Below are 27,991 nucleotides of genomic sequence, written 5' to 3' on the forward strand. Positions count from 1 at the left end.
AGTTACTGCACCTCTTGTGATCCCTAATGTTGTTGACACAGCACTGTTGAAACCTGACTGTAACTTTACTACATACTACACTTAGTAGTAGTTTGTAGTAAATATTATAAATGTACTGTCAGCTGGGCGTGGTGGCGCACGCCTTTAATCTCAGCACTCGGGAGGCAGAGGCAGGTGGATTTCTGAGTTCGAGGCCGGTATGGTCTACAAAGTGAGTTCCAGGACATTCAGGGCTACACAGAGAAACCCTGTCTCGAAAAACCAAAATATAAAATAAAATAAATGCACTGTCTCTCCCATCGTTCTATCTACCTTGTGCTCCTGTCATTAAATTCTTTATTTCATTCCCTTTGGCCTGAATTGTTACCATAAACTCCTAAGCTGCATTTCTACCAACGGATTTGTACCTTTTTACTTGTACGTCCACTGTATCCAAAGGGGGCTTCCCAAGGTGAGGATCAGATTGTGCCCTTCTCTTAGAAATACATCAGTTGCTTCTTGTAGTACTGTAAGTGGGAAGATTTATTTGTCAAAAGATAGCTGTACATTCTGGGTGTGGTGTTGTATGTCAGTGATCTTAACACTTGGGAATTGAGACAAAGCTGACCTAAAACTACATATGAATGCCTGCCTGTCTGTCTCAAATAAATAAAATTTAAAATAGGTATATATTTTAAAAGCTGAAAGTAAAACAGACTTGTGCAGTTAAATCTAAATGTATTAAAATGTCAAGGAAAGGTATTTACAGTCTAGTCCCTTCTCAGTTCACCAAATTAATCAGGAGTTGGGAGAATCACCGATCTGGATATGGTTCCAGCCACTCATTACAAAGAGTTTCATGTTCTTTTTTAATGTCTTGTGCCTTTGCACACACTGTAAAAGGATGCCTAAGAGCATCTTAGGCAACATCCCTTGCACATGCTTCTGTCAGTGTTTATTCTGCTGCTGTCTTACTGGTCCTTTTTTCTGCAAGCAGTATAGCCTGTTATTAGAGGCAGATGTTCTGTAGCCAACTGAAATTCTGACACTGGCACCTAGATAACGATGAGCACATCAGTCCTTTTATGGTATCACTTTCCTGTTTGTTTATTTGGTTAGTTTTTGGTTTTTTAAGACAGAGTCTACACAGCCCTGGGTGTTCTGAAACTTACCCTGTAGACCAAGATGGCCTCCAGCTCACAGAGATCCATCCACCTGTCTATACCAAGAGCTGATGTCTAAACTTCTAATATCAAGACTATCCGCAAATAGCTGTTTATTGTACTTAGTAATGTAAGATATAATCATTTGGCACATATATTTTGAGTATTTACTGTGTTCATAGAAATGATGATTCTTCCCCTTAAGATGTGGACAAATGCCATACTATATAGTTGCTTTAGAACACAAGTTTTCTAATCTAATAAGAACAACCTTTGTAAGAATTGGAGAAGCGACTGGTACAGTGCTCACAGAGTGTGCAAGGCCTGGGGATCAGTACTCAGCATGGAAACAACTCATTTTCTGGGTCTCTTACCCTCTTTTGGTACTGACTTTCTATGTAGTTCTCTAAACTTTAGTCTGTTTCCTCTTGCTTCCCCCAACATACATGAAATCAGTCTGCCAGGAAACTGTCTGGTATTTCTATCTTGATTTCTCAATGTCCTTTAATAGTCAACATTCCTCAGTTTGAGAAATACTGGTTGATATGTGGTTGAGTCAAAACGTCCTGAGTCTCAGTATACAAAATCTTCATTTATCTGATCCTCTTGCCTGCATCTCTTGAATTCTTTCTCTCCACTTGCCTGTACTAGTCAGGTTTGGTAGCAGGTGCCTTTACCTGCTGGCCCTAGATATTAGAAATGTCATGTAAGATTTTCATAATTAGGCAGTTTTTTCCATATCTTCATTCTGAGGGGTTATGGATGCAAGAAGTTCCTAGAAAGAAAGAGAAAAAATTGAACCAGAAAGTCTAGCATGCAGAAGACCCTAGGATCCATCACTCAGTACCAGCACAAGGGGGAGGGGGTAGGGAGGGATTTTCTTTAGTATTTTTGAGTCCCTAGATTCTGCCCCTATTACCATTCTTGAATAGAGGGGAAAACAAATATTTTTAAAGCAGTTTCTTTTCATTTGTAGTGCTGCCGTCTATGTTAATGTGTCTTGGTCCCTTTGTGAAGAAGTGCTAGTTTATGTTTTAAAAAATCTGTTTTGTTGGTTTTAGAGTAAATAGCAGATCTTAAACTGGGACAAAACAAACTATATTATTTAACAAACTGTATGAGCATACCTTGCTTATGCCTATTCTCTGATTAGGTGTTTTCTGTTTTGCTTATATTTTGGATAAAAGATGTAAGTATCTTTTACCAGCACCTCAGTTTAAAAAAGAAAAAAAAAGTCCCTTGAATTCTAAGCCTAGCAGTCTCACCCTTGCTTCATGTTTGTTCCCAGAAAGGCTTTAGAGGAAAACAGTTGCAGTTGGCGTAGTATATCAAGCACAGCTTTGCCTTCCTCATAAAGTGTGTCTTCATGGCTTCCTGCAGGCTCATGCAGAATCAGCTTGAGTGCCCTCCCTAAAGGAACTGCCAGGGACCAGACAGGCTATGGAATTAGATTCCAGCCCATACTCGATTAGATGCTGTTCTTTCATCTGAAATAAATTCTCATAAAATTAATATTAAAGCCAAGTAAAAATATTTATCCTCTAAAAAATGACAAAGGTTATTCCTTTACTTTCTACTTAGTATGAATATCCTTGGCTTAATGATAGTGGAGCTTTTAAAGTGAGGCCTTGCCAATGGGCCTAAAAATTGTAAGGTAAACAATTTAGCTCTATGAAAAATACTGCTAGCAATTTAAACTGTATTTGTGACTGTCTTTGGAACTTTTGTCATTTCATTTAGCATTATCAATATTTAATAATATCCTGCGTTAATAGTAACAGTATGTATAATAAAATATTTTTTAAAGATAGGTCATTATTTTGAGTTGAAAGGATAAGAATCAAGGATGAATCTAAATGACACAGAAAGTCTGGCTATTATACTAAATATAGAATTGTTAAGGGTGAATTTTAAATTTATTAAGTGAGGAATAATGTTTTGTTTTGTAACAGAATTACTGAGTTGATGGGTTATGAGCCGGAAGAACTTTTGGGCCGCTCAATTTATGAATATTATCATGCTTTGGATTCTGATCATCTGACCAAAACTCACCATGATAGTAAGTACAATAGAAGAACTCAAGGAGGGGGCTGGAGAGATGGCTCAGTGGTTAAGAGCACTGACTGCTCTTCCAGAGGTTCTGAGTTCAAATCCCAGCAACCACATGGTGGCTTACAACCATCCATAGTGGAGATCTGACACCCTCTTCTGGTGTGTCTGAAGATAGCTACAGTGTACTCACATACATAATTAAAATAAATAAATAAAACTTTTTTTAAAAATTAAATTTAAAAATAAAAAAAGAACTCAAGAAGATAGTCTCACTGCTTAAGTCCTGCAGTCTCTACTGTTCTATCTAACTTTCTAAAATTGCCACCCAGTCTCCAGACTCTTCATAAGACAAATTGATCATGAAATTACTGTTATGTTACAGCTGTTCACTTAATAATACATAAAACTTCCCTAGAATTTTAAATACAGAAGTAAATAAAAGTCAAATATTATAGATTATCTCCATACACATGTCATGAAATCAATGGTTGGTCAATAGAAGGTAGTCAGAGCATTTGTTCCATGAATCAGTGAGTGAATGGGATGAGTATTACACACATGTAATATCTGACACTCTTGACATATGATGAAGTCTGAGATCTCAAAGTAAGCTAAAGTTCATAGTTTCTCACTTGCTTGTTTAATCTGGACCTAAAAATGACTTCCAAATATGATCTGAGGGTATTGAATATCACTGTATTAGTATGAGTTGCCCAAATTATAGTCAGAGCATGGATACTCACAATAGCATCGTCTTTACTGATTTACAGCATTCTCCTCAATCAGTAAATGATTTAGACTTCATGAACTGCTGGAAGGCTACAGTATGATATCCACTTACAGTCAAAGTTCTGTAGAGTGGTTTGGTTGTATCATTTTCTTGAATGTGTCCTGTGCTTAGTCTCTAGTCTGACAGTGTGACCATACCTCATTGAAGGAACTGCAGCTACCCTGTTCCTCATTTCTGGCTTTCATTCTTTTACAGTAAGATAGGGGTTTTATTTTGGGGTTTATATTCAGGTGGGTTTGGGCTTCTCTATCAGCTTAAACTGTCACAACTATTTTAAATAATAAAAGATTATTTAAATCTTTCCTTTTTAAAAACAAAACAGTGATCCAGCCAGGCATGGTAGCACATACCAGTACCCCTACCTACCCCGACACCCCCAGCACTCCAAAGACAGAAGCAGGTGGGTCTCTGAGTTTGAGGCCAGCCTGGTCTACATAGGGAGTTCAGAACAGCCAGGGCTACACAGAAAGACCTTGTCTTTAAACAAAAAAACAAAATGTAACAATCTACATTTGACACTTACTTGATTGAAAATTCAGCTACATTTTCTTTGTGGTGCTTTCTTATCCCCAGTGTTTACTAAAGGACAAGTCACCACAGGACAGTACAGGATGCTTGCCAAAAGAGGTGGATATGTCTGGGTTGAAACTCAAGCAACTGTCATATATAATACGAAGAACTCCCAGCCACAGTGCATTGTGTGTGTGAATTATGTTGTAAGGTAAGCTTGGGAGGAGACACTTTTGTGAGGAAAAGTGGTAACTCTTTGGATTTACTGTGCCTTTATTAAGAAGAGATAAAATTACCTAGCAGGGGTAGCGCACACCTTTAATCGCAGCACTTGGGAGGAGGAGGCAGAGACAGGTAGATCTCCATGAGTTCAAAGCCATCTTGGCCAACAGAATAAGTTTCAGGATAGCCAGAGCTACACAGAGGAACCCTGTCTTGAAAAGAAAAATAAATAAATAAAAACTGAGTTTTGCTTTTACCTTTCTTTTTCTACTGGATTATGATTTATACCCCAACCTACCTTCTGAAGCCAACTGTGTCATTGATCCCACAAAATAATATCATTTATTTATCAGTCTGTGGATCAATTTTCCTAGTTCAGTTTCTTGAGGCCAAAAAGATTCTAATGAAGTTTAAATGACCGCCTTTGTGACAGGCTGTGTCATATGACCCGGGACTTTATTTTATGTTTATGAACTCTATAAGTTATTTTAGTTCAGTTCCTCTTCATTACCGAAACATTCTAATCTGCTTGCCAGGCAGAGCTCTCTACTGTGGTTAGCTCATTTTCTTATGTTCCATGCTCTTTACCCTGCCTCACTGGATAGGCTTTGCTGGCCTGGAACTCACTGTAGATCAGTCCAGCCTTGAATTCACAGCCTACCTACTGTGTGGGATTGCAGGGCTGCCCAGAAGTCTCCAGCACAACTTTCATAGATGCCACCAAACCCAGGTTACCCTACTTTGGCCATTTTTGGGGTCTTAAAACTTTTAGTTTTTGTTGTTTCTTTCAGGGGGAAATTTTTAGTGCTAGGATCAAACTTAATGCCTTACCACTTCTAATTGCAAAGAATCCTCTTAATGCCAAAGAGTTCTTTTGTGATTTTTGCCTTTCTATAAAACTATTTTTCTTGTTTTCCTCATGATTGTTACTTGATCCCAAGTTTTGCTCATTAGCCTTTCTCTGAAACATCCTTTCTTCATTTTATCAGTGATCATAGTATATTGAAATTGTTTGCTTATCTATTTCACACTGAATTATAAACTACTTGAAGACAAGAGTTTATGCTTTTGTCTTTGTACTCTTAGTGCATTTCATTTATTGAATATGTAATATGTTATCTAGAGTACCTTGATGCCAGACATGATGCTGAGTGGTTTTTCATCATTTCTCTTTCTTCTTCCCTATCCTATAAATGACATCACTATATTATTTCCACCAAGAAAATATGATACCCCTCATAAAGACTGTGGCCATTATTGTATCTAAGATTACCCATAGACCATGCCTTGCGTATTAATGCTGAACAGTTATTTTGTGCCTATTTCATTGTAGCATCAGCACAGAAGTCCTTCCTGCTTATGTCCTTCATGCACTTTAACTGCACATGTTCTTGTCACCGCCTCTCTTCTCAATGTTGTTTCAATTTAAATAAGTTGAATAGTTAGTAAATTTTGTTTACATTTTTATCTTCATATTGGTGTTTTAAAACAATAAATATTTCTCAATAGTACAACACTTGCTTAGGGCTCAATCCTCAGCACTGGGGGCGTGGGGGAGAAATGTTGCAAGTATACATGAAAGATTATTCATCTCAGGGGTGTTAAAATGCTTTTACTATATAAATCATATTTTAAGAGACACGGTCATTCCATAGTCCCCCTACTGTCATTGTTTCTAGTGCTCGTTTATAAATACTAATCTCTCCTTTTTTGACAGTGGTATTATTCAGCACGACTTGATTTTCTCCCTTCAACAAACAGAATCTGTGCTCAAACCAGTTGAATCTTCAGATATGAAGATGACTCAGCTGTTCACCAAAGTTGAATCAGAGGATACAAGCTGCCTTTTTGATAAGCTTAAGAAGGAGCCTGATGCTCTCACTCTGCTGGCTCCAGCTGCCGGCGACACCATCATCTCTCTGGATTTTGGCAGCGATGGTCAGTGCTTAGTTACTCTGTCCACCACTCCAGTCCCTGCTCAGCTGCTCCATGCCTCCGCAGCCTCAGCTCTTGGCTCATCCATTCACGTGATGCTCACATGTTTTGTTTTTAATAGTCTCCTCAAAAGTATTGTGTCTAATATTTGTTTCTGAAATATCACAGCCTTCCTGCTTTTATTTTTATGTTTTTTTTGGGAATTGTAGCTCAGAGTATCCTGAAGGTATTTCTTGATGCCGTGTTAATTTCCTCTCAGCCACCTCACTGCACCATTCAGTAGAGTTAAATTGCAGTACATGTAGTTGGGTAAATGTTAAAGGCATTGTACAAAGCAACTGTACCATCAAAGCAAACATGAAAAATGAAAATTGTTACTTCAAATTAAGATATATATAAAAAGGTTGAAGGTATATGTATTACTCCTATCAGTGGTGGACTATAACAGATAACTTACACTTACTTAGTGGTCATTGTATAATATCTATAAACTTTCAAGTAAAGAAACTGATTGAATCACAACTCTTCTAAAAATCAGAAAATCATCTATGAATGTTAAAATCCTGATGTCCTCTTGATTGACAAACGCTTTCCTCTGCAGACACAGAAACTGAAGATCAACAACTTGAAGATGTTCCATTATATAATGATGTAATGTTTCCCTCTTCTAATGAAAAATTAAATATAAACCTGGCAATGTCTCCTTTACCTTCATCGGAAACTCCAAAGCCACTTCGAAGTAGTGCTGATCCTGCACTGAATCAAGAGGTTGCATTAAAATTAGAATCAAGTCCAGAGTCACTGGGACTTTCTTTTACCATGCCCCAGATTCAAGATCAGCCAGCAAGTCCTTCTGATGGAAGCACTAGACAAAGTTCACCTGAGGTTGGTACCATGATCTAAGAAAAGGTTAGGAATAAATGCCTGAAATTGATAGAACTCAAAACTCATCATATCTAGGTTGGACCAGGGCAGAAAGTGTCAAAAACGCTGTTTCCAAATACAGAGCAATTCCATCTCTGAACTTTCTACTATTAAGACTGTACTTAGGAGCAGAACAGCTTAGATCTTAAGTTAGTGAAGCACAAATAAGTATTGATTCTCCATTAAACTGTTAGGGATTAAAGCTGCCAAGTGTAAGTTAAACAGTATGGAATCTCAAAACCAAGGTTGAGAATGTATTCTTTTCTCTGATGCTTTGCCCAGCACAAAAGTGTGTGATTCATTTTGTCACTGATTTTATAAAGTAAATGTAGTGAAAAATGAAGAAAAGTAAAGTTTTATGCTCAGTCTAGCTACCATATTCATTACTGAAATTCTTGAACTCCTAGCACAATAGAGTATCCTCTAAAATATCCAGTAGAATAGGCATTTTAAGATTATGGTGAAAATATCATCTAATTAATTGGATGATTATGTACCATTGTGGGATCTGAATTGTTTGGTGCCGGGCATGGTGGCGCACGCCTTTAATCCCAGCACTCGGGAGGCAGAGGCAGGCGGATTTCTGTGTTCGAGGCCAGCCTGGTCTACAGAGTGAGTTCCAGGACAGCCAGGGCTACACAGAGAAACCCTATCTCCAAAAAAACAAAACAAAACAAAAAAGTTAGAACTGAATTGTTTGGTGAATGTTATTATGTAGAATAAAAAAATCTGGGGTGAGGGTAGACAACATTTGTGGCTGGTCTTATTTTGGTTCTATTTTATTTTATTTTATTTTTGAGACAGGGTTTTGCTATGTCACCCTTTTAGGCCTGGCACTCACTCTGCAGACCAGGCTGGCCTCAAACTTAGAGAGATTCTAATGCCTGTGCTTCTTGAGCGAGTGCTGGGATTAGAGATGTGCACCACCACATCAACTAAACACATTTTTTCATTGTAATTTTTAGTTAGCTAAAACTCTATGTAATATTTGTGTGTCTGAAACTTCTTAACAAACAGAGACTTCTTCAGGAAAACGTAAACACTCCTAACTTTTCCCAGCCTAACAGTCCCAGTGAATATTGCTTTGATGTGGATAGCGATATGGTCAATGTATTCAAGTTGGAACTGGTGGAAAAACTGTTTGCTGAAGACACAGAGGCAAAGAATCCATTTTCAACTCAGGTATGCTTATTACCTTGCTTGTTTTGTACTTTAAGTGACTGGGTTTAACTTGTTATTCCTTTTACAAGACTGGTCATTATAAAGCCTCTTGTATTTATTGTTTGAAAGGACACTGATTTAGATTTGGAGATGCTGGCTCCCTATATCCCAATGGATGATGATTTCCAGTTACGTTCCTTTGATCAGTTGTCACCATTAGAGAGCAATTCTCCAAGCCCTCCAAGTATGAGCACAGTTACTGGGTTCCAGCAGACCCAGTTACAGAAACCTACCATCACTGCCACTGCCACCACAACTGCCACCACTGATGAATCAAAAACAGAGACGAAGGACAATAAAGAAGATATTAAAATACTGATTGCATCTCCATCTTCTACCCAAGTACCTCAAGAAACGACCACTGCTAAGGCATCAGCATACAGTGGCACTCACAGTCGGACAGCCTCACCAGACAGAGCAGGAAAGAGAGTCATAGAACAGACAGACAAAGCTCATCCAAGGAGCCTTAACCTGTCTGCCACTTTGAATCAAAGGTATTTGTATGGAACATAATTCTGCATGTTCTAGTATATATGCAATGTTAAATGATTTCTAAACATAGAGCCAACTTTCTGACATACGCTTTAAGGAACATCGTAAAGTTCATTTCATGCATTGTCTGAATTAAAACAAACACTCAAAAGCCAGTTTCTAAGTTACGGTCTAACTTCTCTCTCTCAAACAATCCTATCAACTGTCTAAATATAGGAGGTCAGAGATGTTTTCCAACATCTGTCTGTCATTTATAAATTGAATCTCTAAAAATAAAGTCCAGCCAGTAAGTTCTATAAATGCCAGGAATCTCTTCATGCTGCTGTTAAGAATGGGAAATAGCTGTCTTCCCTGCTTAGATCTTTCTAACCTGGGACTTTTGTAAATTAACCTGAAGAAAAACCCTTCAGCCACATGGTTCTTTTTCATCCCAGATTGCAGCTGGTGATCTTGAGTTCTCATTGGTAAATATGGATATTTGTAGGCCTTCTTTCTGAAATCTTGTGTATAATTGTAAGAAGAAAAAGAAAGCTTTTATTAGATCTACCAAGAGTCCTAACGTGACTTGCAGTATTGTTTTGATAGAATGAAGCAATGCTTGAGCAAATATTTAGAATTTCTGTATATAATATGTAATAGTATTTGACATGTTTTAAAGCAAGGAAAATCCTTTTCACTAATTGGTGAGTAGAAGAAAAAGGACTCCTTTTGTATTATATCTAGACAGAGCAAGCTGTGGCTGATAGCAGAAGGAAGGACTGCAGGGAGCCATGTTCCCCTATCCTACTTGAAGCACTGGGACAGGCCTGCCTTTTTCTTGAGTCAAAAAAAAAAAAAAAGGAGTAGGGCTTTAGATGAATTTAGTATTTTCAGTTGGATATAGTAATATATTCCTTTAGTCTTGGCTCTCAGGCAGCTAAGTCAGGAGAATTACAAGCTTAAAACCAAGACTCGGTGTAGTGGTGTGCACACACACAAAATAAATAGATGTACAACCAGAGGTGATACTTACATGATAAACTGACATATTTCGTGAACATAACATGCTTGTATAAAAATTTAAAACCAGCTTGTCTATACACTGCATGGCTTGTAAGCCACATTCACAGAGGAGTTAATCATGTATGACTGTGACTCAGCCATTTACCTGGCTTTCTATTGAAAGACCAACACAAACAGCAAACTTAGTGACTTCAGAAAGTGGTTCCTTGTTGCATGCTATTAATTTCAGATACAGCAGTTAGACATATTGATCAGTACTGAGGTCAAAGTAGCAGATTACAAAGGTCACTGAGGAGACAAGAATGTGAAGGCTGGGCTTGTATTTCCATAGCTAAAATGAATTAACATTGGGACTTAGAACAAACTACCAAACTGCCATCGATTTCTCATTTATAAAGTGGTTACAGAGTACCTGTCATATCATCCCTGAGTGGTAAAGTGAGGTTAAAATGAACATAAATCTTGTTTGGTTGTTGTTCCTGTTTTTGAGGCAAGGTCTCACTATGTAGTCAAAGCTAGCTTTAAAATTAAAATATAGCCAGGCTGGATTCAAACAGGGATTATAGGTGTGTCTAGCTGAAACATTTATAAGTTGAAAATACTATACAGAAATGAATCATCTTGTATTTCAGTAGTCCCCAAAATATAAGTCCACTGAACAACAGTGGTTTTATATATTTTTTTCTTTTCCAGAAATACTGTTCCTGAGGAAGAATTAAACCCAAAGACAATAGCTTCGCAGAATGCTCAGAGGAAGCGAAAAATGGAACATGATGGCTCCCTTTTTCAAGCAGCAGGAATTGTAAGTATCAGTGGTGCATTGTATTCCAAATGAATACTAAAAATAAAGCTCTACTTTCAAAGCTATCATTGGGCTTCTTTTTTAACTTACATTTAATGACTAAATTCTGGTGTTAGAAACCAAACATGACAGACAAATGTAGAGGAAATACCCTCAGTGTCCCTCCACTCTCATTCGTTTCTCTGTGAGTTCTTTTTCCTCCTTATAGAGGCACTGGGGCTGGAGACATGGGTCAGCAGGCAAGAGTGCTGATTGCTCTTCTGAAGACTCTAGGTTCAAATCCCAGTTCGCAAAATGTGGATCACAGCCCTCTCTCTGTAATGCCAGTTGCAGCAAATCTAATATGTTCTTCTGGCCTCTGCTGGCATACATGCAGGCAAAATTACCCATATACATAAAAATAAATCTAAAGTATTTTTAAAAGAAGCACTGTGTTTTAGAGATAGTTGAGGCTAGCCTATTGCCAGAACAGAGTGAGTGGAAAGTATTATAAAACATATTAACAATGTCTTAATATGTTTTATGGATAGGATTGTTAATGGGTAAGAAATAACCTTTGTCATTGCTATTATAAGAATAAATGAAAGATTATTTAAGAGAAAAAATTTTTAGAGGATTGTTTAAGAAACTGGCTTTTTGGTTGCTATTAAATATATACTGATTACAAAGTTTTTTATTGTAAAGAAAATGCAACATACTAAATATTAACTTCATTCTTTTTAGGGAACATTATTGCAGCAACCAGGTGACTGTGCACCTACTATGTCACTTTCCTGGAAACGAGTGAAAGGATTCATATCTAGTGAACAGAATGGAACGGAGCAAAAGACTATTATTTTAATACCCTCCGGTTAGTGTATTCTTTCTGCTCTTAGCCAACACAAAGAAAAGTTTGAATATAAAAAAATTTTTTTTCGAGTTTTTCTCCAAGGGACAGTGGTTTTGGTTCCTTAGAACGATTAAGAAGTGAAGTGGTGGATGAGCCTTTAGTGCCTTTAGTCCCAGCACTCGGGAGCCAGAGGCAGGTGGATCTCTGAGTTTGAGGCCAGCTGGTCTACAAAGTGAGATCCAGACCAACAAGGACTACAAATACATAGTAAAACGCTGCCTCAAAGAGAAATAAAGGAAAGGAGATGTGCGGTGCATTTTGTCTGCTGCCTGCATTCAGGGATTAGGCATTTCAGAGCACACTTTGTGTTAACATTCTGACAGCAGACATAAACTTGATTACACTTACTTATTTACATAGCTTAGGGTTTGCCCAGGGGACTAAAGCCCTTCTAGAAAATTTATTTTACCCAGTACCTACTGCATAATAAGTGTTTAATCAATTTAATGATACTAGGCATCTCCTTGTTTTTCAGATTTAGCATGCAGACTGCTGGGGCAGTCAATGGATGAGAGTGGATTACCACAGCTGACCAGTTACGATTGTGAAGTTAATGCTCCCATACAAGGCAGCAGAAACCTACTGCAGGGTGAAGAATTACTCAGAGCTTTGGATCAAGTTAACTGAGCGTTTCCTAATCTCATTCCTTTTGATTGTTAATGTTTTTGTTCAGTTGTTGTTGTTTGTTGGGTTTTTGTTTCTGTTGGTTATTTTTGGACACTGGTGGCTCAGCAGTCTATTTATATTTTCTATATCTAATTTTAGAAGCCTGGCTACAATACTGCACAAACTCAGATAGTTTAGTTTTCATCCCCTTTCTACTTAATTTTCATTAATGCTCTTTTTAATATGTTCTTTTAATGCCAGATCACAGCACATTCACAGCTCCTCAGCATTTCACCATTGCATTGCTGTAGTGTCATTTAAAATGCACCTTTTTATTTATTTATTTTTGGTGAGGGAGTTTGTCCCTTATTGAATTATTTTTAATGAAATGCCAATATAATTTTTTAAGAAAGCAGTAAATTCTCATCATGATCATAGGCAGTTGAAAACTTTTTACTCATTTTTTTCATGTTTTACATGAAAATAATGCTTTGTCAGCAGTACATGGTAGCCACAATTGCACAATATATTTTCTTTAAAAAACCAGCAGTTACTCATGCAATATATTCTGCATTTATAAAACTAGTTTTTAAGAAATTTTTTTTGGCCTATGGAATTGTTAAGCCTGGATCATGAAGCTGTTGATCTTATAATGATTCTTAAACTGTATGGTTTCTTTATATGGGTAAAGCCATTTACATGATATAAAGAAATATGCTTATATCTGGAAGGTATGTGGCATTTATTTGGATAAAATTCTCAATTCAGAGAAGTTATCTGGTGTTTCTTGACTTTACCAACTCAAAACAGTCCCTCTGTAGTTGTGGAAGCTTATGCTAATATTGTGTAATTGATTATGAAACATAAATGTTCTGCCCACCCTGTTGGTATAAAGACATTTTGAGCATACTGTAAACAAACAAACAAAAAATCATGCTTTGTTAGTAAAATTGCCTAGTATGTTGATTTGTTGAAAATATGATGTTTGGTTTTATGCACTTTGTCGCTATTAACATCCTTTTTTCATATAGATTTCAATAAGTGAGTAATTTTAGAAGCATTATTTTAGGAATATAGAGTTGTCATAGTAAACATCTTGTTTTTTCTATGTATACTGTATAAATTTTTCGTTCCCTTGCTCTTTGTGGTTGGGTCTAACACTAACTGTACTGTTTTGTTATATCAAATAAACATCTTCTGTGGACCAGGCCCCCTGGGTCAGCGCTTACGTTTAAATAACATTTGTCTCAACATTTCTAGCTCATAAAACGATTTCTCAAAAATTTAAGTTCTTTATAAAAATTAGATTGTACATTTCTACATTCATTTTATTGCCATTTTCTAATGTATGATGTGTCCCTAAATGTCATGTTAAATAATGACATCATAATATTGCATTGTAAAGAGAATTTTTTTTTAGAATTTTGCCATTATAAATGTATGAGTCTATTAAAATATAAAGTACAAACCTTCAGTATTTGCAGTATGAATGGAGTAAGTGAAACAGTTCATGAAACATGATCATACTGTTTTGAGGGCTCAGGCTCCTGCGTGCATGTCTAATCTGTTCCCATTAGCAGGTGAAGGAAGCTAGGGCTGAAACAAGAGTTTTCCGCGCTCTCAGGGAGCTATGTGGCATGTCAGAATCTTAGGTCTCAGAACATACCTTGTTTGGTTTTGATATTGGTTTGGTTTGATTCTGGTACATGGCACATTAATATGCAGATACATTATATAGATAATCATATATTACCTGATGTTTCTTTACTTTGCCAGCTTTAAAAAAGTATCTTATGCAATTGTGAATTTTAGAAACTTCCAAATAAACACCACAAACCTTCCAGCTTATATGCATATCTTTCTAGTTCATGTATCACTTTGTTTTAGTATTTTAAAAACTTTGTTTTTAGATACTTGATTCTTTTTCTCTGTTTTTCTAGTAATATATCTGTTCTGCTTTCATAGTCTAAGTTTAAAAAAATCAGTCTAGAAAGATATAAAGGTAAAATGTGGAATTTGGGTGTGCACTTAGGAAGCAGAGCTAGGGTAATCAGGAATTCCAGCCCAGCTTTGGCGACAAAGTGGGTCCAGGCCGCTGGGGGCTGCATGCGTGTTTTGTGTAAAAGAAGAGATGGAGAAGGAGGTTAGTGTGTCCCTACACCTAGAGATAACAGTCTTTTAGAACCCATTGGTGTGACAATGAGGATCAAACCCAGGCTTCACATGGATACGAGGCAAGCATGCCATCACTGTGCCAAACTCCAGCCCAGAAACCTATCTTTACTCCTTACATAACCAGTGAGAGCCTAGTCCTGGGGTTAAATCCTAGGCCAAGTGAGTTTAACTTAGGGAGCTGTTCTTAATCTTAGGATGAACCAGTGATTGGTTACAAATATGTAGCAATTTGGAACAGTGTAGTAATATTAATTCAAAGTACACCATGAGCCAACGTGCATCCACATTTAAGTATAGACAGCTCTAGAGGTGACATTTTAAAGTGGCTGTATAATATTCACAGTTCACAAAATTTAAAAATTATGTTTAACAAATTAGCTTTAGTTGAAAACTTGAAGTTTATGTACAGTTTCCAAATATTTGTAAATCTGTTATATGTATAGAAGTGACTTATGAGCAGTGGTTCAGAAGGGAACTTTTAGGGAAGAAAAGAAAGAAGTTGCCTGGATTCCAGGCAGTCAGCCACTCCTTCCTAGTACACTAGACTCCACATACAGTCAGCTGCTCCTTCCTAGTGTTGCCCACCATGTTGAGTTTCTCTGCAGTGCTTTTATATATAGCCCTGCTCTGGTACCACAAGTACTACTCTCCGGCAAGTATATCTATGCCGCCCTGTTCTCTGGTGCTGCTATGACTGCGTGACTAGTAATTACTCTCCCTTGACCAAAGTATGGCAAAAGGAATTAACATATTTTGTTTGTTCTGTGTCACTGGCATAGAACTGAAAATGACGACCCATTACCAATGGCTGGCTCTTGCTGAAGTGCTTTACAAAGTCTGAAGCTAAATGACATGGATGTCTGAATTCTACATGCCAGACTTAATGCTAGCTAGCATTTTGCATGTTAGGCTAATTCATAATCTCTCTATCACTTTATACATTCTAGATTCTGGCCATCAGTGACTTTAGAGCCCTAACCATCAGTCCACAGAACATACTGGTTTCCCCATTGCCGACTGTTTAAAGAGCACAGAGGACTACACAATGAGAGCAGAAAATGGAGGGCCGGGTGTCACTTAAGAGTGAGGTGACACATGTGGAAGAGGAGTGGCAAGATACAAATAAGAGTGTTTTTAAGCTATTTAATGGGCTTTGAGTTTGAACTAAAACTTTACTTCTCTGAATATAGAGACATTGAAGTGACTGGAGGTGTAAGGTATGACAAAGCATTTGACATATAAGAGGCTTACATAAAGATGCGTGCAGCTTTCTCAGAGCTGTTGGAATTAACAGCATAACAGACACGGTTAAACTTTAGGATTACCATTCCGAATCTTACTTCCTCCTCTAAGCCTCGGTAAGAGGTGTGAAAAGTCCAAAGTTCTAAGGCAAGAATGTCAAGCAAAGAGTTGGGGAAAAGAAAAATGAGGGGCAGGTGGGGGATTCTCTTTCTTTAAAGTTTAATTCAATAAAACCTTAAGCATGTTGCTAGCTGGGATTTAAAAAAACAAAAAAGTAAGAACAAACAAACAAAAACTGTTATGGTGTTTCAAGTCTGCCCACCTTGAGCTTATTTCTTTCCTTTAACGTAGCTTTGAACCTGTTGTCCAGGATCGTTTGCGAGTTAGAGCAATCTGTAGCATATGATCCTACATTGTCTCTGGTCAGATAAAAGCGACATTTCACCACACCCGTTCCTCTGAACGCCTCCTGGAGCTTTGTGTTCACACCCTTCAGCCGTTTGGGAATATTTTTTTATGCTTACCTGTCATGAGTGGATTTGATCCAAGGCGCTGCTCAGACACCCGATCTCCGCTTACTATGTAATTTCCTTTATTCGGTCTTGGCCGCATTCCGGAACGCAGAGAAAGGCAGGTGCCTGAGAGCGGTAGAGCGAGCCTGACCGTCTCTGGCCCGCGGACAACCCAGTACTCCTGCTCCGGGCGCGGTGCTACCTGCTGCGGGTGGAAACGCAGCCCGAGTCGGGCTGGCCCCGCCCCGGTACGTGCCTGGGCTCAGCGCCCAGCTACGGCCAGCCTGTGTGCGGGGCGCAGGACCGCCCGCGGCTCCCGCCTACGTGTTCGAGTGCATGTGCGAGGCTGGCGGGGCTTGGCCGCGCCTCGGTCCCCATGCGGCCTGCAGGGACCTATTTCCTGGTACGCTTTCTGATGGAGCCTGGGATGTCCCCAGCAAAAGCTGTCAGCTGTTCTTTGTGGGACAGAAATTCCCCAGGTCTCTGAACACGTTGGATCTTTGCTACTTTAAATAAATCTTTATCTAATGTAGAAAAGAAAAAAACAAAAAACAAAAAAACCCGAAGAACTCCAGAGGGACTCGAGGGTGACTACTGTCCCAATCTCAGCCCTCCAGAAGCTGAGGCGGGAGTATTCCTGGAGTTCAAGGCAAGCCTGAGTTATCGATGGAGATGGTGTCTCAAAAAAAAAAAGAGAGAGAGAGAGAGAGAGAGAGAATAAGGAAATAATTTAGTTGCTTAAACAGCCCCTTAAAGCTTATTTTGGATAAGTGGTTTTGTGATATGTCTAATTAAGTATATGAGAATTTTAGCTGCCCCAGGTGGTGAGTTTTGTTCGGCTGAATGTTATTTGGTTTGGGTTGGTCCCTTCTACCCACCCAATCCCTCCCTGGACCACTTTTGTTGAATGCTCACCATTGACAATCGTTTGGGAGAAGATAATGTTGGACAAACAGAAATGAGTTTATAGAATATGGAAGCGCTCGGGGGTCTTAAATTTAATCTCTGGTAAACTTACCAGAGTTACGGTTGCAATTTGCTGTGAAGTGCAAAGCCAAAATTTGCTAAAAACAAGAAAGTTCTTTCAGCATAACCATTACTCCTGATATTTATGTCTTCATAGGAAGTAAGGATCCATTTTTAAAACTAAGTGGCCAAGGTGTAATTAATTTTGGCTAGTGAAAAACTAATCTATAGTATGTGTTTGACTACAGAGGTGCCAATTAAAGAGTGCCTTTGGTCCTATAGAAAAGGATAGTAGGTACCATATATGTGTCATAGTAAAGGCTTGCTAAGCAATTTTGTTGTTGTTGTTAAAAGCATGAGGACCCTTTAAGGTGAGCTCAGGGAAGACAGAAACGTTCTGTGGAGCAGAAGGGACAAGAGGGGTTGCTTTCCTCTCTCCAGAAGACTGGATGTCTAGCAATTTAGCATAGAGGATCATAGTTTTACCAGAGTTAGACTAATAACTTGTCAGAACCCCATTGATCAATGTTACAACTCCAAGCTTTCGAAACACAACGGTTGCAGAGCAAGGGGAAGAAATCTGAAGCGTCTTCAGTCTTTTGTATGCCTTAAACGGCTTTCTTATAACTGTTAGGCTTTCACTTGCATTTACCAACCTTAAGACGCATTCTTAGCCCCTAAAATACTTTTAGATCTTCATAACTTGACCTCTTTTATCCTCAGGCCTTGCATAAGTTTTATGCTTTTTTTTTCTACCCAATTATTTACCATGAATGAGACACAAGCAGTTGATCATTGAGAGCAGCGCTGTAAAGTGAGTTTCTTCAGATAAAGGCATAGCAAAAACATTACATCTGAAACCTGTTTATCTTTAACATGAGCCTGTGAGCAAGGCAAACCTGTGTGGCTTTTCTAACAAGAGACGTGGTGTTAAAACTAGCCAATGAATTGACAATGAACCAACCATGTTCAAATTGACTAATGAGCAACAACAACAAAAAACCCAAATTGTTCTCTGACTTGCACATGTGCACCATGACATCTATACATCCACAGTCATGCACACATGCAGTATACACACACAAGCATAGACACATGCTACTACTATCAATAATAATAATGATGAGAATGACAACGCCAAACTGACCAGTAAACTTAGGTTCTCCTGTCTTTCAAATGGCTCTTCCTCCATCCCTCTCTTAGTGAACAGCCCCACTTATTCAGAGAAACCAGAGCCCCAGATGTCTCTTACTACCAGTGTCTTTTTCCCATCACATCCAGTCTGATCCTGTTCTTTTTCTCTAAGGTTTTATCATGGAAGCTAGATGTGGGCTGCCCAGCAAGGTCCTGATTATTCCTGAACTAGAGAACTGACCCCCAAGAACCATTCGTTCTGTTTGTTCTGCTTGTCTTCAATGCCTTGAGACAGCTAGATGTCTCGTTCCAGCGGCACTCAATACCAGCTCAACAGCTATCAGCCCTCACTTGCTTGGCCGGGCCTTGGGTCTATATTGTTCTCTATTTCACCAGCTTCTCTCGTTGGGCATGGTACTCTCCTATCTCATTAATGCTCTATCTTCTCTATATCCGGAACTTGCCCTTCTCTGTCTGCAGAACTCTTCCCATCTCAGACTCCTTGATAATGTCTCTTCTTCAGAACTCAGCTCCATGAACTGAGTCCCGAGACTCTCCTAGATGTTCACTTACGCATTGTGCTTAACTCTTTCATCATACAACTAAAATTGTCCTGTCTGCTTGTAGGGATTTGTTCTGCTCTAGATGATGAGCAAGTTCAGGATAAGGACAAAGCTTTAAACGGATCCCCAGCAACTAGCAACGGAAAAGCTTCCATGGATTCGTTCCCAGTTTAAACCATCCCATTTAATTTTTTTTTTTTTTTGGTTTGATTTTCATTTCTGTTTGTTTGTTTTGGATTTTGGGGGGGCATGAAACTGAGTGAGTTGAGAAGTGGGGGGGGGGCTCTGGGGCGAGCTGGGGAGGAAAAGACATGATCAAAATACACTGTATGAAATTTTTAAAAATAAAAATAAGTAAACAACTTTTAAGTAGTCCTTTGAAGTCTCTTGATATCGCCCAAAGTGAATACTGAAATAGTTATTAAAGAAAATCCGCTGAACCTCGGCTAAAAACATCTTCAGTATCTCTGCATCAGTATCTCTGCAACCTAGCACAACAGAGACTCAGTTCTGTAAGTGGGGTCAAGAGGCCCACACTCCCTCATCCTCAGGGCCCAATAAACAACTAGGTGTTTCTCTGGGAGGGACAGGCTCTCGGTCAAACTCATCACCTCTAGAGTATGTTGAGAAGCTACAAAGAGACATGTATTCTCCACTGCAGAGAGGGCCCAGCTCATCAGGACACAGAAACGATTCCATCCAAATCTAGCGTGGTGAATAAACCAGAGTGAGGCTTAACAGGCACATGAGTGACGTCACCACAACCCGGACCCCAGCGTGGGGCGGAACTCAAGAAAGCTCATGCTCAGAGCTCCCCGTCCAACCTGCAGTCGGCGACTCTGAAGAGTCTCTTCTGTCTGCCAGCAACCTATTGTTGCTTATTTATCCCGGCGGAGGAGTCTGGGAACCGTGTAACTTCCCTCCGGAGCCTCTGCGCGTTCTGTGAGACTGTAGACTTTTTTTTTTTTTTTTTTTCAGCTTCCTGGGACTTATGATCCCTCCTCTATTCATTTCTGGGGTAGGGTAGAGATTCCAGTTTGGAGGAAATGGCTACACAATGAGAAACTAAATTCAAATTAAGTGCGCCTAAAAGATAAGAGAAATTAGCTACCCTTCATTTCTCTCTATCCCAGCTAGCGCGTATAGGCTAGGAGTTCAATGTCTCAGTAAGCAAGCTTAGGATAACAGAACCACGGTCCCCTCTCGGAGTCATACCCATAAAGCCGGAAGAGTCTCTCTGAGGGGAGGCTGCTGCCTCCACCCCCAGCTGTGAAGTATCATCTCAGAGATTCTGCCCAGGCAGAGGCATCCCTAAGAACTGAACTCTGACATTGTCTCGGTAGGAACTGACTTTATTTGAAACAGGTTAAAAACTAAAGATGTTCTTGCAAATAGGGCGTGCTTAGGTGGTAATCAGTAAGAAGGGGCTGGTAGCTCTCTAGGAGCAACAGGCTACGCAGCAGGTGAGCTAGTTTATCAGAGAGCCGGGGAAGAGACAGCCTCCGGGTCACAGCCAAGACTGAACTCAAAAAAGTCCCTCCTTAGACTTCCTAAATTCAACTGGATTAGACTGTGGATCACCTTATGCCCCAGGGTATATTAGCTACCATTTTGAGGAGGCTAACATCTGGTGGTAATACCACAGCAGGACAGACCAGGAAAACAGATAAAGAGCGCAGAAAACCACTGTTGCTCGGAGTGAGTCAAGGCAACTGCTGCATAGCTGGCTCAGTCCTTGAGTGCACTGTGTCGGAGACACGGACATGTTTCTGTCTTTCCACAGTGTCAGAGTTTATTAAGTAACAATAAGTTCACAAGCTACATTCAGTTTGTTGTCTATCATTTGTAAAAGTCACCCGTTTCCCTTGATAGACGATGATTAGCAAACACAGGTTCTTTTACTCTAATCTTTGTTGGTATTAACTCTCAGGTCACACATCCCACTGTGTGTGTGTGTGTGTGTGTGTGTAGTAATAGTAGTAGTAGTAGTAGTAGTAGTAGTAGTAGTAGAGTCACACATCCCACTGTGTGTGTGTGTGTGTAGTAGTAGTAGTAGTAGTAGCAGCAGTAGTAGTAGCAGCAGCAGCAGCAGCAGTCTCAAAATAGCTACAAAAGGGTTAAAGACAACACAGCAAAGTTCAAAGAAGTCTACTGCATATAGGCAGAGACAGAAAGCAGATAGGCCAAGTCTATGTGTGGGCACAGGAGGATTGTAGGGTGAGAAGTCAGAGCTGAAGCTCAGGGTTGAGTTGAATTGTTGAAGCAAGGAAGCCACAGGGTAGAGACTGAGTGGACAATCCGAGGAGGCCATGGCAGCATTGGTGACTGACTGAGCTGAGCTGAGCTGAGGTCCCCGGGACAGTAAGGAGTCCTTTGTCAGTCCCCAGATGCACAAACTGGTGGCCAGAAGAGTGGTTGGCAGAACTCCACAGTGTTCGGTGTCTTCTCTTTTGGGGGTCCAGATGAGGGTGTTCCACCTTTCCTAGGTCCAGGGCTTCATTTTCCTCATACACTCATGTGATCCCAATTAACTCTGATGATTTTTTTAGGGTTCTTCTCTTAGAAGTAAGTGATCAGTCTGCGCCTCGTGATACTCCTGGACAGATGGTGTTGTTTATATCATGTTCAACATGAAGTCAAATGCTGATTGTAAAATGGGGTCACCTAGTACCAGGCATCCCCGCAAAGGAAGTACTGTGTATTTGCCATGGGGTATCTTGGACAGGGCACAGGCTGATCTAGCAGGCACAATGAAAGGGAAATGAATGTTTCTAAAAATAGTCTTACCAAGTGGCTAACTAAACAAGTAAAAGCAGTGAGCCATGGGGAACGTGTGAAGGACTTCAGCCACGTGTAAGAATGAAAAAAAAATGCTATAACAAATTCCCTGAAAGAGTCAACTTTAAACAAAATAATTATGAGATATGAAAAGAAACAGGAAAATTTGACACATAGCCAGAGAAAAACAATAAAGAAAAGTTACATGGTCAGAGGGCCCATATGGCCAACTGGACAAACATTTAAAGCAGCCATTCAAAATACATTCAGAGAATCAAAGGAAAACACCCTTAAGAGTACAAGGAGTGTATGAACATAGCGTCACATCTAATCCAGGATACAGAGAAGTAGTGTATTAGTTTCTCTTCTGTTTCTGTGATAAAATAGCTTGATGATAAAAAAAACAAGTTAGTTCTTGTGCAGTGTACCCCTTAAATCCTACCACTTGAGAAGCAGAGGACTCTCTATGAGTTTGTGGCCACCCGGTCTACACAGCCAATTCTAGCCAATTTCCGGGCTGAATAGTGAGATCTTGTCTCAAAAAAAGAACAAATCAGAAAAAAGAAGGAAGAGAAGAATGGGTTTAATTTAGCTTCCAGTTCTAGGGTGATATAATACCTTACTAGAGAAGTCAGAGCAGCAGCATGGGGCCAGGCTGATAGTCAGGAACCAGACTTCACACACACACACACACACACACACACACACCCCACACACACCACACTACACTCAGGAAGCAGAGAGTCAGAAGTCCGGCCAGCCTTTGCAACTTCAGAGCCAGCACACAGTGGCATGCTTCCCCCAGCGAAGCCCTCTACCTCTCAAAGGTTAAATATCTTTCCAAACAGTGTTTCCATGTGGAGACTGAGTGTTCAGAAAAGTGAGCCTATGGTGGACACTATTTTTAATTAAAATTACTTTAAGGAGCTAAATAGAAATCCTAGGGCTGAAGAGTAAAATAACTGAAATGAAGAGGCCAGTCGATGTTCCAGACCAAACCCCTTTACAGACACACACTCAAGGTTCTACATTTAAATTTAACATTAGTAATGTTTTGAGCCACCACCCCACCATGACTCATGTTTTATAACCTTGGTCTTCAGTGCAGTACTAAAAGATGGAGCCATGAGGACATGGTTGGTCTATGATGGCTGTATTCATCATCCAGTTAGTCATTGATGGATTCATTAATCCGAAGGCTTTAGGGAGTTTTCAGAGGTAGGACCTTGTTGTTCTCAGGGTGAGGGAGTGGTGATGGGGGTGGGGTTATACTGTCCTGTGTCCTCTCCTTGTGTTCTTACTACCATTATATATGAGCAGCTTGCTGAGGTCACAACCTCCCACCTGGAGATTCTACCTCACTACAGCCCAGACACAGTAGAGCCAAGTCATCACAGACTGAAGTCCCCGGGCAAGCTAAGTCCTCTTCCTTTTAAGATTCCAAAAACAGGCTAGAGGACACAATAATTTCTAGAAGCTTTTCGACCTGTCCCCTACCTACACCACACCCCTGCCTGCAGGAGCTGAGGACCAGAACCCAGGGCTTGTCAGACAAGTATTCTACCACTGAAACTAAAGTCCCAGGCCCTTTAGGGGCATTTTTAAAACATGAGTTAAGCACCGAATAACTACTGCTCTTCCAGAAGACCTGGGTACAATTCCCAGCACCCAAGTGGCAGCTCACAACTGTCTGTAACTCCAGTTCCAGGGGTCCGACATCCTCACACAGACACACATGTATGGAGGCAAAAAAACAATGTATATAAAATAAAAAAAAATTAAAAAAAAGAATGTTCATGTTAGTTGGGCATGGTAGTTTATCCCTCCAATCCTAACACTTGGGAGGCTGAAGCAGGACAGTTGAGAGGAGAGAGGGTTGCGACAAGAGCTGGGCGAGCCTGGGCTACAGTGTGTGATTTTGTCTAAAAAACAAACAAACAAACAAACAACAAAATAACAAACAAAATGAAAAAAATTGAAAAACTCTGTTAGTGATAAGTCTTTATTATCTTAGGCACCTTTTAATTTTTACTTTTTCTCCAAATAAGCTAAGCTGTTTGGGGTGCAATCTATGCGACTCTTTGATAAATGTCTCATGCTTGTCTTGCGTGGAAACTCACCTGAGTCATTCCCCTTGTTGCTTGGCTGCTGTGCCCACTGGAACCTTCACAGACATCTTCCCGAATCCACACTCCAGTCTTGGGCATCTCTACAGCCCTGGCTGCTGGGGCCATGGCTTCCAGCTCAGCCTTGACTGTTCGGGACAGCTTGCATCTGCTTTGGAAGACTTCACCAGGCCGAGGCGAGCCTTAGGGAACCCTACAGGTCTGGTTAGCTTGGATTATTCTCTCTTAGACTAGAAGGGAAAGAATTTGCCTCTGCACACCAAGAGAAAGCCATGATTGGTACAGTGTGAGGCTTGTGTGTGTTTTTTTATGTAAGGCTTTTATTATATTTTATTTCCTTTTATTCATTTATTTATCTGCCTCTCTTTCTCTTGCTGTCTCTGTTTCTGTCTTTCTGCACATGCCCGAGAGTATGTGCATGCATGCATGCATGTGTGTATGCATGTGTCCATGCATGTCCATGCACCAGGCTGTATATGCAGAAGTCAGAAGACAACTTATAAGATTTTGTTGTTGTTGTTGTTTTGTTTTCTTTCATCTTGTGGGTCCCAGGAATTGAGCTTGGGCCATCAGTTCTAGCAGCAGGTGCTTTTACTCACTGAACTATCTCACTGGCTCTTATGTAAACCTCATGATTGATGTTTAAACAAGGTTTTGATTGATGGAACTGGATGCTTTGCTGCTATTGATGCTAATTAGAATCCTGCTCTTTTACATTCTGCCCACGCCCTTCTGGCTCTATCGCTAGGCTGCTCGCTTGGCTTTAATTTTTTTAAATCACATTTATTTATTTTGTGTATATGCAAATATGCACATGCCACAGTAGCTATTTGGAGGCCAGAGAACAACTTTCAAGAGTCAGTTCATTCCTTCTTCCAACTAGGTGCTGTGGATTAAATGCAGGCTTAATGGTATATACCCTTTCCTGCAGAGCCCTCTCCCTCCTCCTCCCCTCCCCTTTCTCCTCTCCCTCTCCAGCTCCTTCTCCCTCTCTCTTGTCTTCCCTCTCCCTCCCCCGTCTCCCTTCTCCCTTCCCTTTCTCCCCTTCTTTCTCCCTCTCTACTGTTTGATTCAATGAGGAGGTCTGCTCCTTTGTGTTGCTCCTAAGAATTGCAACCTGAGGCTCACTGTGATGACAGGCTACAGTGATAACAGCAAAAGCATCAAGAAGGGGGCGGGTAAGAGCACCCGACTGCTCTTCCGAAGGTCTGGAGTTCAAATCCCAGCAACCACATGGTGGCTCACAACCATCCGTAATGAGATCTGACTCCCTCTTCTGGAGTGTCTGAGGACAGTTACAGTGTACTTACATATAATAAATAAATAAATCTTTAAAAAAAAGAGAACTGGTTGTTCTTCCAGAGGATCTAGGTTGAATTTCCAGAACCCACATTAGGATGCTCACAATAACTTCAGCTCCAGGGGGTCTGATGCGCTCTCCTGGCCTCCTCATGCATATGCATACACATATTAAAAATAAACCTTTAAAAAAAAAAAGAAGAAGGGGACTGAAGGGACCCAGAGAACAACCCTAGGGAAGAAACTGTGGTGAGCAGAGGCACCCAAAATGGTGAAGGACCATGGAAGGAGAGAAGGCAAGAGAAGCTGGCCAAGACTACAGAAGGTGGAAGGTCTTGAAGACCAAAAGTGGAAGATGGTATGCTCTGAGAGAGTTCCAGATTCCTTCTAAGTCGTAAGAACAGAGGACCCAGCATTCAAAGATCTGCAAGGGGCTACTACTGGCTCCAGTGGCCAGGACTGAGAATTATAACAGCAGCCACTGTTAGAGGCCAAGAGTGTCAACTCCTAAGACACAGGGACTAAAGGCTTAGCTGACACTAAGTGCTGCTAATGTGGGTGGCTGTAGAGAGATGGAAGTATGCCAGCAATGGTGTGCCAGACTCAGGTAACAAAGGCCCAAAGCAGGAAACATCTTCCTGAGTACTTGGAACTGTAAGTCTCCAGCTTCTGAGGCCATAAGTAACCACTGAGCTAACTCTCAGTCCCCAAACTTAGTGTTCATGAGCCGAAGTAACAAGCTTTCTGAAGCTGTTGTATCAATCCATCAACCTCTGGTACTCAGGGGTCTGGAGTGTCAAATCCTGCTCATAACTTCTGTCCAACTACAGCAAAAAGACTCAAGCCAACTGATTGGTAATAAATTATGTCAAGTAGTTTGTAATGGTGATGAAAGGCTGATGAAGAAGTGAAATGAAGCCGGTGTGATGGTACATGCCTTTAATCCCAGCACTCGGGAGGCAGAGGCAGGTGGATTTCTGAGTTCGAGGCCAGCCTGGTCTACAAAGTGAGCTCCAGGACAGCCAGGGCTATAGAGAGAAACTCTGTCTCAAAAAAAAAAAAAAAAAAAAAAAAAAAAAAAAAAAAAAAGTGAAATGAGAGATTTAGAACAAAGACACAGACTCAAGCCAATAGAAAGTCTTTATTAGCAGGTTGGCAACTACACTGGGCCTTTTACAGGGTAAGCTTTTAATTCCAACAAACAAACAAGCAATCAAACCCACATCCTGGGTGAACACACCTCAGTTAGCAAGCACAGTTAGCCAGAAGCAGAGCTGCAGAAGACAAGGTTAGTGCATTTAGAGACTTTCACAGAGCTATGGTCTTCGCTGGATTAGGCCTTTGTTCTTCTTTTGGCAGGTGGTGCTGGGTTCCAAGGCCTGAATGGTTTTTCCATTATGTTGTCAGTTATGCTAAGGTCTGGGGGCCTGTTACAGCATGACTGTCCTTTGAACCAAGCAAACTCTATCTTGGGGAGTTCAGTTATGCCCACTTATGGTATACAACTTTGCTCTCCTTGAACAAGGCCTCTGGAGGGGCTAGAGTATATAGCCTGGGGAATACTAGGGAATGGTGGGGGCTTGTTTCTGCTGGCTAAAGGCGATGACCTTTTTCAGCTATGACCTTTGTGAGTAGGCCCACACCTCTGTAAGTAACCTCTTAACTATTAAAGGAAGCCCAATAAAGTCATTGATTTATTTATACATTGGTCCCCAGTGTAAACTTTGGTAGAATCATGCCTCAATTTGTCATTGGAATTTCAGGTTGAGGTAAATTTTGTTTATATTTCCTACAGGGAAGTAATTTCAGCAACAAAAGAAATATATGAAGAGCTAGGCACGGTGGTGCATGCTTTTAATATCAGCATTAGGGAGGCAGACCGAGGCAGGTACCCTCTGTGAATTTGAGGCCAGCTTGACCTAAAGAGCAAGTTTCAAGCCAGCTGGAGCTACACACACACACACACACACACACACGGACTGATTTTCATCACGATATGATGCAGGCAATGTAGGCTCTTACTAGAACCTCCTTGTGTTGTTAAGCTTACTACTGAAACAAAATGCCTGAGATAATGAGTTTCAAAGGAGTAAATGATAAACAGCCACTGTGATAGGAAACTGCAAGGGAGAATGGGAGGGTTTAAGTGGGAATGGAGGCAGGAGGAGAGGAGGGATAGGGGAGGGGTAATCCAAATTGTATATATGTTTTATATATATATATATATATATATATATATATATATATATATATATATATATATGATGCAAAAAATAAATCAAGAAAATTATTTTTAAGTAAGGAGATGGTGGTGGTACATTAGTTAGCCCAATTTGATCTTTCCACAGTATTTAAAAATATCAAAATAATTCTGGGTTATATAATCCAGAATAGGGAGAATTATTGCCAATTAAAGCTAAAATTTGCCCTGCACAGTAGTGAACACATACAATCCCAGGACCAGGGAGGCCAAGGCAGGAAAATCTCAAGTTCTAAGCTAGCACGAGCTATCTAGGAGGTTCCAGGTAAGGATCTCTCTTGAAATGGATATGTGGATGAATGTACGAATGAATAAATACGTAATACTAATTAGAAAAAGAAAAACTGGC

The 27,991-nt window shown here is 40.1% G+C and overlaps 1 protein-coding gene and 1 long non-coding RNA gene across 6 annotated transcripts in view; one reads left to right on the plus strand and one right to left on the minus strand.

The window, feature by feature from the left end:
• Hif1a (hypoxia inducible factor 1, alpha subunit) overlaps positions 1-14,459 on the plus strand; it is a 46,231-nt gene extending 31,772 nt beyond the window's left edge. For 2 of the 5 annotated variants that reach the window (XM_017314961.2, XM_006515478.4), the window contains exons 7-15: positions 3,095-3,201; positions 4,558-4,705; positions 6,434-6,654; positions 7,253-7,536; positions 8,635-8,757; positions 8,866-9,290; positions 10,984-11,092; positions 11,816-11,942; positions 12,457-13,797. In XM_017314961.2, coding sequence (XP_017170450.1) covers positions 3,095-3,201; positions 4,558-4,705; positions 6,434-6,654; positions 7,253-7,536; positions 8,635-8,757; positions 8,866-9,290; positions 10,984-11,092; positions 11,816-11,942; positions 12,457-12,608 — 1,696 coding nt within the window. In that variant the 3' untranslated portion in view covers positions 12,609-13,797. Of the gene's footprint in view, positions 1-3,094; positions 3,202-4,557; positions 4,706-6,433; positions 6,655-7,252; positions 7,537-8,592; positions 8,758-8,865; positions 9,291-10,983; positions 11,093-11,815; positions 11,943-12,456 lie in introns of all 5 variants that reach the window. The other 3 variants (NM_001313920.1, NM_001313919.1, NM_010431.2) reach the window with 3 other exon arrangements.
• On the minus strand, positions 1,629-19,344 carry Gm15283. The gene is made up of 2 exons (XR_381691.3): positions 16,529-19,344; positions 1,629-1,917 (listed from the first exon to the last, which is right to left on the minus strand). It is a non-coding gene; the product is annotated as a predicted gene 15283 (long non-coding RNA).

This window comes from Mus musculus, chromosome 12, assembly GCF_000001635.26.
Source record: "Mus musculus strain C57BL/6J chromosome 12, GRCm38.p6 C57BL/6J".
NCBI lineage: Eukaryota > Metazoa > Chordata > Mammalia > Rodentia > Muridae > Mus > Mus musculus.